At 45.1% G+C, this 10,877-nt stretch overlaps 1 protein-coding gene across 1 annotated transcript; it reads left to right on the top strand.

Moving 5' to 3' along the window:
- The first annotated feature begins 4,188 nt into the window (after nt 1-4,188).
- pck1 (phosphoenolpyruvate carboxykinase 1 (soluble)) lies at nt 4,189-8,465 on the top strand. The gene is made up of 9 exons (XM_037252532.1): nt 4,189-4,412; nt 5,088-5,340; nt 5,680-6,068; nt 6,136-6,323; nt 6,399-6,561; nt 6,640-6,864; nt 6,982-7,113; nt 7,315-7,410; nt 7,535-8,465. Exons 1-9 carry the CDS (start codon nt 4,379-4,381, stop codon nt 7,990-7,992), a joined length of 1,938 nt encoding a protein of 645 aa, XP_037108427.1. The 5' UTR covers nt 4,189-4,378; the 3' UTR covers nt 7,993-8,465.
- The last annotated feature ends 2,412 nt before the right edge of the window (nt 8,466-10,877 follow it).

The raw sequence follows: 10,877 nt of genomic DNA, 5'->3' as shown, positions 1-10,877 counted from the left end.
TTGTGCTTCGTTAGTGCTGGTTTGTGCCGCAAAAACCTTCGTTTGTGCTGCTTCGGTTTAGACAAACGAAACTTTTTGCAGCACAAACCAGCACAAACGAAGCACAAACGAACGGCACTATTTTGGGTCCATTTGGAAATAAATAGAGGGCGGGGCTACGTGACGTCATCGCTATAAAATAAATGTGTAATATCTACGAAACGGAAGCAGCACAAACGAAAATTGTTGCTGCACAAACCAGCACAAACGAAGCACAAACGAACGGTACCATTTTGGGTCCATTTGGAGTAAAATGGGGGGCTGGGTGACGTCATCGCTATAAAATAAATGTGTAATATCTACGAAACCGAAGCAGCACAAACGAAGGTTTTTGCGGCACAAACCAGCACTAACGAAGCACAAACGAACGGTACCATTTTGGGTTCATTTTGAGCAGATGGGGGGCTGGGTGAACTGTGGATGACCTATAAAATAATCTTTCATAACTAAAAAACCATAGCAGCACAAACGAAAATTTTTGCTGCACAAACCAGCACAAACGAAGCACAAACGAAACAGACTATTTTGCTTAAATTTTGCGTGGGGTGGGGGGCCAGCTTCACGCAGGTGACGTAGGCTCCTCCGAGCGAATCGTCTTCGGTTTTAAAATAACTATAAAAATTCAGCGATTTTGGTTCAAAATGATACAAAATTATTGAAATTAAAAGGAAAATGACTATAATAAAAACAATTGAATTTGTTTTTCCCCTTTTCATGACGGCAGGGGAGGCGTAGCAGACAGAGTCACAAGTCAACTTTGAGCTGTCAAAAAAAAACAGAGGTGTCGCTACACTAGATTAACTCAAGGTGATGCTCCTATCAAATGTACTGCACATTGAAGTGGCGCGCTCAACTGCTACGGACAAAGGCATTGGGACACGCACAAGAATTGAAAAGAGAAAATATGAAGCTTGGATCAAAGAAGTGGGTGGGACATGCTGGAGAAGTGAAAAATTGAAAATATGTAGCTCAATCAAGGAAGAATTATTTGGCAAGAATGTGATGATATTGAGTTTGGTCAAAATAATTGGGAGGAAGTAAATAGGGGAAAAAATATGGAAATTTAGGCCCAATTTGCGGGACATGTACAGCCGGTAAAAATCACTGAAAATTCTGACAGAAGTAACCTGTACCCAACCGTCTTGACAAATGACACAATCATTCAGGCTGTAGTGCGACCTTGGATGCATTCTTTGATCGATAAATAAACAAAATACAATGTAGACATGCACAGAAAAAGTTTACAGCACCTGAACAATAACATGTTTGTTTTCAGCCATATACTTGTGCACCATTGGTAGTATGTGAACCTTGATACACGCCTTGACGTCACTAACCTTAAGTGTGTGTGTAAGTGTGTTTGTGTGTGTTATTCATTGACGTGTGTTTGCATTGCAACACTGATGTGCATGCTGATGTTGCAGTCAAGAGGCGACATGCTGAGTGAAATTCAATGCGCTTAGCTTACTTAGCTTTTGACTAACACTTGATAGAAAGCTAAGGAATTAACAAACTAACCAGCTGACCAACAAACAAACTTATCAAAAGAAGTAACTTACTAAATAAATGAATAGATGACAAGCTAGCTAACAAACTATGTTGACGATTTAAGAAAAATTATTACAACTCAAAACCAATAGAATTTATTTGTAAAAAAAAAAAAAAAAAAGGTCGAAAAGAACAAGGGTTGAAAATCTCTTGGTTTGCAAATGTTTGTTCTTGTTAAGGTTAATTGAGTTGCGATGTCATGTGTTGAAGTAAACATTGGGGGCGTCTCCAAAGTCTTTGAATTGGTGGCTTAAGGATTGCACTTGAGCACATAGGCCATTAAACACAGCACTTATGTCATGCACTCTGTAATGTGACCGTGTCGTGATCACCAAGTTGCTTCCTGCCTGTTTGTAGATACTAAAACACAGGGCAAAGTATGTTCACCACAAACACCTGTAGAGCATGGTGGTAGCAGCTCAGTGGACTAGTGGTAGAGTGTCCGCCCTGAGACTGGAAGGTTGTGGGTTCAAACCCCGACCGGGTCATGCCAACGACTATAAAAATGGGACCCATTGCCTCCCTGCTTGGCACTCAGCATTAAGGGTTGGAATTGCGGCGTTGGATCACCAAATGATTCCTGGGTGTGGCACCACTGCTGCTCACTGCTCCCCTCTCCCCCAGGGGATGGCTCAAAATCACACGCGGATGGGTTAAATGCAGAGGACAAATTTCACCACACCCAGATGTGTGTGTGACGATCATTGGGACTTTAACTTTTAATGCACATGACAAAAGTGAGTGCCAACTCTCACAAAAAAACATTTTTTTAATTTTTATTTTACTACAGTTCAAACTCCTGGATCTGTTTAGTCACCATCCCAAAACAAATAAATGATAAGTAACTGAATAAATACATACCTAAATAAACTAAACTGACTGACTAACTTCCAATTTAATAGCTAACCTCTTCTGCCCTCTGGGAGGAGGTACAGGAGCCTGCGCTCCCGCACCACCAGACTCACCAACAGCTTCATACTCCAGGCTGTTAGGATCCTGAACTCTCTCCCCCCTTCTGCGTAGCGTCCTGTGCTTTTGCGCTATATTCTGACTGTCTGCTGTGTGCACACTTGCTCCGTTTTGCTCCTCTTATTTATTGTGTTATTTGTTTATTTATTATTTATTCAGCACTCTTATTATTCATTGTTTGTGCCTTCTTGTTTTTATTTTGTGTTGTTTACTTGTATGTATATCGTGTACTATGTCACCGTGGGATAGTGGAAACGTAATTTCGATTTCTTTGTGTGTCTTGGTATGTGAAGAGATTGACAATAAAGCAGACTTTGACTTTGACTAACCTGCTAAGTAGCTAACTAGATAGCAAGCTAGTGCTAGCTAACTGGCAACCTACCTAACTAACTACATACCTAAATAACAGACATACTGAGAATCTAGCTAACTACTATAAATGACTAAGTGAACAAAGAATGAACAAATAAACTAACCAACCAAATAACCAACTCCCAAACAACAAATAAATTAGCAAACTAACCAATGAAATAATGAATGTGCAAAAAAAACACACACCATAGAACACCATGAGTATTCAGTATATGAAATGATACATACAATATAGTACAGGGGTGGCCAACCCGCGGCTCGCGAGCCGCATGCGGCTCCTTGCCGGGTTTCATGCGGCTCCTTTACGTTCATATCAACATTTGTGGGTTTGTTTGTTTTTGTGCGTGTTCGCTTCGCTTGAGTTCAATATGGTATTTTCGTCAAACGCTGCGTGTTCGCTTCGCTTGAGTTCAATATGGTATTTTCGTCAAACGCGCATGCGCATGAGGTGAAATCCCGCAAAGGAGGAGGGGCAAACCCATTCGAGGAAACAATTAGTGTCAATTTCGTTCTCAAATGGCAGGGAAAAAATGCACAGCTAAATGTGGCCCATTTAAAACCGAGCATCTGGGGGGGGGGGTAGTTCATGTGTGCTCATGTGTATGATGTGGCTCTTTGCGGTACACAGTAAAAAAATGTGGCTCTTAGTCTCTGACTGGTTGGCCACCCCTGATATAGTATGATCTATATATACTGTACATAAAATTGCCGGCGACCGTACAGCAGAGGGTCTTAACTGGGGCTCCACAGATGGTTCCATCTCAAGCGCAGCATCCCAAGCCTAGACACAAAGCGGAAAAAGGGGGGCCATGAATCAGTGAGCGTCCTGGGTGCTATCTAGGAGGAAACAAGAGGTCTCTAAGAATTCCTGCCTTGTAGAGGTTTCAGGCAACAGGAGCTCAGTAAGAAGAAAGAGCCAGATGGACTGTCATGGAAAGGAAAGCCCCTGCATGACAGGTATTGCCGAAGAGGACGGACGGACGGACGGTCGGTCGGTACTTTATTGATCGCCGGGGGGAAATTCAGGAGCTAGCAGTTAGATACAGAAAGCTGACATTGAGAAAACATAGCAGCGGCTGGAAAAGGCTGGACCGAAAGACAATGCGGAGCTGCTATCCAGTGACGGAGTCACACCGTCAACTTACGTCATAGTAGGTCAAAGTTCAAAGGCAACTGCTGCTCATTATGGTATGTTTTATCTGTGCTGTGGTGGGGGCTGCAGATAAGATGATCAATAATCAATAGGCTGTAAAGTCTTCATCAAACCACTCCGGTCAACGGCTCAAAGGGTTCTGGAATGAATCATTCACTTCGTAAAGAACAACTTGGTCCGGCCGCACTTGAGACCCCCCCCCTACCTGGGCCAGGCCCTGCCCTCACGTGTGATATGCCAAAGGATAAAAAGAGCGCAACTTAGTGAGACACACGCACACAGGCATACACGCGGTGGATGACATCACCACAGCGGAAACACGATAAATCAGGTCGGTCATCTTCACTTCTTCACCAGACAAATCACATTTTATGTTATCACTTGTCACTTCCTTTCTCGAATAATAGAGGAGTAAATCAGTCGCGTGAGGCATTCCACAAAGTCCAGGATACAGAACATCTCCTTGTGCATGTCCAAGTCACCAAATAGTCAGTTGGTTATATATGCTTATTTCAGTAGTTTTTTTACCTTGTAGATGTTATACAAGGCAGCCAGTCAGTCTGATAGCAACCAACTTGGTTATTTGGTTCATCAGCTAATTAGGAAGTTCATTTGTTTGATGGCTGGTTTGTTCGTCTGCTTTGTGCTAGTTCTCAAGCTCATTTATTCATTTATTCATTTATTCATTTAGTTAGTTAGTTAGTTAGTTAGTTAGTTAGTTAATTAATTTATTCATTGGTTGCTTGCTTTGTACATTGGGTGGTTTATTTACATAGTTGGTTAATGAGTTCATTTGTTGGTCATTTGCTTCATTTGGTGTTGTCCACTACTTCATTCTCGGTTACAAGTATTTCTCGTTGATTACTTGGTTAGTTTGTGATACACTTTTGTCACCATGTGAGGTGGTTATTTCTCTGTCTCGTTTATTTTTTCATTCTGTACTGAGTTTCTAATTGACTGTCAGTATTTCTTTGACCCAAGAACATTTCTCCTTCTCATCCTCCAGCATCTTCCCCTTTGTCAGAGTCGATCGTGATGCCTCCTCAGCTACAGTCCTCAAAGCGGGACAGGCCTCAGGTTCTGCAGGGCGAGCTGAGCGCCCTCAGTCCGCCCATCAGGGAGTTTGTGGAAGCCAACGTGACGCTTTGCCAGCCAGATGCCCTCCACATCTGCGATGGCTCCGACGAGGAGAACCGGGCCATCCTGGCCCTGCTGGAGGAGCAAGGCCTGATCAAGAAGTTGCCCAAGTACCACAACTGGTAGGTGTAGTGGAGCGCATGAAATTCTTGCAGGGAGTCTGGACTGTTAAGGCTGTCGCGCTTGTCCGTGTACAACAGAGCTGAAAGAAAACCAGCCAAAACAATCCCCTTCCACGTTACACACACCAGGCTTTTTAGAAAAGTAACCACTCAAGTGTTGAGACCATGAATCAACAGGTTGTTTTTTTTCCAATTCACACATTTCCTTCACTTTTCACTTCCCCCAGAATTTCCCTTCCCTCACTTGTTGCAACTCTTTTATTCATGCTCCCCATTTGCGTGACTCTTCAGCGGACGTGTTCCTGTACTTCCCTCAACTTGAGCTTTTCCCTTCTGCAGCTGGCTGGCCAGGACGGACCCTCGGGACGTAGCCCGCGTGGAGAGTCGGACGGTGATCGTGACCCGCGAGCGCCGTGAAACGGTGCCTACGCCTCTGGAGGGTGGCGTCAGCCAACTGGGCCGCTGGATGTCACCCGAGGAGCTCGACAAAGCTGTCTCCCAGCGTTTCCCGGGTTGCATGAAGGGTCGCACCATGTACGTGATCCCTTTCAGCATGGGACCCGTTGGATCGGCGCTGTCCAAGATGGGTGTGGAGTTGACTGACTCGCCCTACGTGGTGGCTAGCATGAGGGTGATGACCCGGATGGGGAAGGCGGTTCTGGACGTCCTTGTGAACGGCAACTTTGTCCGATGTCTGCACTCGGTTGGCTGCCCGCTGCCACTTCAAAGTATGCCGACTCCTCTCACAACTTGACTGGAGGCGAAGATCTAAGACTGCACGTCTCCTGTCTTAAGGGCCTCTGGTGAACAACTGGCCTTGTAACCCCAAGCAGACGCTCATCGCCCACATCCCAGAACGCCGGCAGATCATCTCTTTCGGGAGCGGATACGGGGGCAACTCTCTGCTTGGCAAGAAGTGCTTCGCCCTTCGCATCGCCTCACGCCTCGCCAAGGAGGAAGGCTGGCTGGCAGAACACATGCTGGTAGGACGCCAAATTGTCTCATTAGTCTGCCAGAAACCACCCTGCGGAATTGCTATTGATTTGTGTCTGGCTCAGATCCTGGGCATCACCAACCCCGCAGGCCAGAAGAAGTACATTGCAGCGGCATTCCCCAGTGCCTGCGGGAAGACCAACCTGGCCATGCTGAGCCCCACGCTGCCCGGCTGGAAGGTGGAGTGCGTGGGAGACGACATTGCCTGGATGAAGTTTGACCACCAAGGTTCAGAGTCATAGGGTGTCCGCGGTTCCTCTCCGATGTTTCTTTTTCTTATTGCTCCTGTCGTTCCCTTCTCATCAGGTCGTCTGCGAGCCATCAACCCAGAGAACGGCTTCTTTGGAGTAGCACCGGGCACCTCCGCCAAGACCAACCCCAATGCCATGGCCACCATTGCCAAGAACACCATTTTCACCAACGTGGCAGAGACCAGCGATGGAGGCGTGCACTGGGAAGGCATGGATGAGTCTCTGCCCCAGAATGTCACCGTTACTTCCTGGAAGAACGAACCTTGGAGCCCGCAAGATGGTGAGCCTCAGTGAAAACATCAATGAAAACCAAAGACAACAACAACAAAATCCAAAAATGTAGGTCGATCAGTCGAGATAACAAGCTAAAGCAAGTCAACCTTGCTTGTTTCTTTAGGAGAACCTTGTGCCCATCCCAACTCCCGTTTTTGCACTCCGGCTGATCAGTGTCCAATCATCGACCCACTGTGGGAATCGCCCGAAGGTGTCCCGATTGAGGCCATTATCTTCGGGGGACGCCGGCCTGAAGGTGAGCAGGAGACTCGAGGTTCCAGACAAGATGTCTTGGGACATTTCTTACGCGGTTGGAAAGGCACATGAGCCACTACAAGAAATGAACCAATTTTACAGATCATCGACAAATTTGGACCAGAGAAAGCCGAGTATACTGTAAACACAAAAGGACCCCTAAAGAATGTGTGATGTCTAAAACTTTCTTCCCTATTTTTAGGTGTGCCACTGGTCTACGAAGCATTCAACTGGCAGCACGGGGTCTTTGTCGGTGCCGCCATGCGTTCAGAGGCCACTGCCGCAGCAGAACACAAAGGTACGTATCGGAAGAAGCTTGAAGGTTTAGGTCAGGACCTGCACATCTGATCTATTGCCACCGAATGGTAAGAAGTAGCATGAAGAAGGGAAGTCGACTTACTTCTCCTCATTCCTGGCCGCAGGCAAGGAGATCATGCACGACCCGTTCGCCATGCGCCCCTTCTTTGGCTACAACTTTGGTCACTACCTCTCGCATTGGCTGAGCATGGCGGAGCGTCCCAATGTCAAACTGCCCAAGATTTTCCACGTCAACTGGTTCCGCAAAAGTCCCACCGCTGGTTTTCTCTGGCCCGGATTTGGCGAAAACATCCGTGTCTTGGACTGGGTGTTCCGCCGGCTAAATGGCGAGGCCGGAGCTAGGCTCTCCGCCGTGGGTTATCTACCGTCCCATGATTCCCTAGACCTGGATGGCCTGAGGGACCCGGTGGACCTGGACCAGCTCTTTGCTCTGGACCGGGCTTTCTGGCAGAACGAGGCAGAAGAGGTTGCAAAGTACTTTGCCACGCAGGTGAACGAGGACCTGCCTGACGAGGTAGCGAGGCAGCTGGAACTCCTTCGGCAGAGGGTGGACCAAATATGAAAAAGCAATAAATGTAGTTAAAGAAAATTCTTGAAGTTGGGAATCTTCACTGAGCATTTTTGGCTAACTCCGACTGATTCAAATTGATTTGTTTCACTGTGAATCTTGCTTCATAGGAAGGTAGTAATATAGGTGGCACTCATGATAGGTAGCAATCTGTAGTATAGAGTTCTAAACAACAGATTATATTGTTTAGGAAAAAAGGTTTTAGAACTGTAACAGAAGTTCTGTAATCTCACTCAATGGTTAGCATTCAGCGCTAACAGCTAAACACTCAATCATCAAAGTGTTTGTGCTGCCTACATTGATTTGATGCTAAGCTATCTTTGACAAGCATTCAAGGAACACCTCTCGTTTTACGTATGACTTAATTTATTTTTGTATTTATCTACCCATTTTACTGATATTTGGTGTAAATCTGATTTGAAAACATGTATCTGTGCTATTGCAATAAACACTGAGGAATACCAAAATTTGACTTTGTAGTTTAGGACAGTGGTCCCCAACCTTTTTTGCGCCACGGACCGGTTACATGTCAGAAATATTTTCGCGGACCGGCATTTATATAAATAAATAATACATTTATATAAATAAATAAATAATACATTTATAATAAATATATAAATACGATGAAATAAAATGATACGACTGACATAAAAACAAGTACAAATGACAAAAATAAAACTCACCATTATGTTGAATTATTGGGAGCACTGAGTTTGTTTCTCAGAAACGAGCCGGTCCCATCTAGACGTAATCGGAGACAATGACACCCGAAGTGATTAAGGTTTGTCTTTTATTGCAGGATGCTTGGTCTCCATGTGTTGAAGCAGTTTTGAATGCTTCATTGCCTGGTTAGTTAGCCTGTCGCCACATATTAGCTTTGCGGGCTCGACTGGGGAAACATGTCACGTGACCGGGACGAGTGTCTTGACCTGAATTAATTGATCGTCGATAATTTATTATTTTTTTCTGTGCGGCTTGGCGGCCCGGTACCAAGTGACCCACGGACCGGTACCGGTCCGCAGCCCGGTGGTTGGGGACCACTGGTTTAGGACACCAATATACGTACAATTGTTGAGGTGACAAACTGGCCTCATGCTGCTTCACCAAGTCTGAAGAAAGAAAACTCCAACTGACATGTTCCCAGAAAAAATGGCTTATCTGATTTTATGGTGGTATTTATCTTTCTTCACGGACCAATGACCACAGAGTAGCGCTGTGAGTGAGGTGATCAGTTTTACATGTTCCATCACATCCTCATGAAAATCATTAACGGCGCATCGGGCCCATTCTGGCCTTAGCCCCCCAAAATGGAGTTTGAGGGGTCAAGATGGTTTTGAAAAGGAATTAATAGTTTATGCTTATGACAACAACTGATGATAGGCAGTTACTCTGCAAGCTGAAAGGGCCATGAAATGGAAGGCAGCTTTTGGGCTAAGAGCAAGGATGAAGTTGTGAAAGTGTTCTTGAGTGTTGTTGTTCTCAACTGTTGCGTAATGTGTAAAGATAATGATGCTGGACAAAGTTAATCATCACTAGCGTGTTTTCAACAGCCCTCATCTTGGCTTTGCCACTTCAGGGAAAGACACAAAAACAAGTGGAACAAGGTCCACTTGTTACAAAAACTCACAGAAGCGTGTTGATTCGTGCATGCTCATTCTGATTAGTCCCCATCAAAGCATCACAGCACATGATGCAGTTTGCGTTGACGTGCAAGAGCAGAAGCTCAATTGAAATTATGTGTAATTAAGTGAACTGCTAGCATCCCCCTCACCTCCAATTGCCCGGCTTTACTATGCGCTAGATTTTCCCACGCGTGGGCCTCGCTGAGAAAGCTTCTGGAAGCTCGGAATAAAAGTAGAAATAATAGAAGGCATTTGGGTCCACCTAAAATGTTTGACATTTGACACCATGCAGCATTTCGACGCAAGGCGGACGGTGCCTTTCAGAAAACCGAGAAAGCGGCAAATTGCAGGGAAAAGTGTCAGCCGGGCGTGTTCCACTGGAGGCTCCACTGAATATCAAATGCCTTCTTTTAAATCAAGGTATCATGTCCTCGCTATGTTTTTTTTTTTTTTTTCAAATGCAGCATTACGACTTGACCAACTCATGATTATTCCTTTCCTTGATTATTCCTTTATTTTTTTAATGTTGGAGGCAATATGATGCAATAAAAGCATAAGGGATGAAAACGCAGAAGGCACACGGGTGGATGCCGCGATTAGCGCAAGACACACTCAGGGTTGATTGGGCACTAAAAAAAACAGAACGATACCGACGTGTGCAGGGCAAAACATTAAAAACTACAACAATGCTAAGCTAAACTAGCACAAAACAAGGCAAAGAGTGGATGTATTGCAACATACTCGCTACACAAAAAAAAAATCATCATTATGTGTCAACCATCATCATCCAAACATTTTTGAAGCTGTGTCCCAGGATGATTAACAGTCATAACCGGCCGTTCTCCTCGCAATCAAAATGCATCATCAGGGAGATCACGGAAGGACAGACGAAGTAGGAAACAGACACTAAGAAAGGAAGCAGGGAAGGAATTGAGTGGGAAGTGGGGGGGGGACTTTACAGGCCGACTGTGTGTGTGTGCGCGTGTCAATGTGTGCTGAGTCTGCTCACTGTGTTTGCTTTGCAGTCTGAACAGCAGCAGCACTTTCCAGGATGTGCACGCGCACACACACACGCACGCACACATATATTCAGTCGAATGTAGTTAATAGATTTCTGCCTGTCCATAACTCACTGCTGTGAATGACATTTATGTACATATTTTAGCCTACATACATACATGTACATATTTGAGAACTCCGCCTCCTCCTCAAGCAAATCACTAGCCAGCGAAAAAACAAGACAACAAAATCGATGTC

The sequence above is a fragment of the Syngnathus acus genome, chromosome 5, assembly GCF_901709675.1.
Source record: "Syngnathus acus chromosome 5, fSynAcu1.2, whole genome shotgun sequence".
Classification (NCBI taxonomy): domain Eukaryota; kingdom Metazoa; phylum Chordata; class Actinopteri; order Syngnathiformes; family Syngnathidae; genus Syngnathus; species Syngnathus acus.
The sequence above is the reverse complement of the archived record's forward strand: the minus strand, read 5'-3'. Positions and strand labels throughout refer to the sequence as shown.

Excerpts from the sequence above, each read along its gene's own strand:
- pck1 (XM_037252532.1), top strand. The coding sequence starts at position 4,379 with ATGACATCACCACAGCGGAAACACGATAAATCAG. Across the intron at positions 4,413-5,087 it reads GCGGAAACACGATAAATCAG|CATCTTCCCCTTTGTCAGAG; the intron begins GTCGGTCATCTT and ends CTCATCCTCCAG. Across the intron at positions 7,411-7,534 it reads TGCCGCAGCAGAACACAAAG|GCAAGGAGATCATGCACGAC; the intron begins GTACGTATCGGA and ends TCCTGGCCGCAG.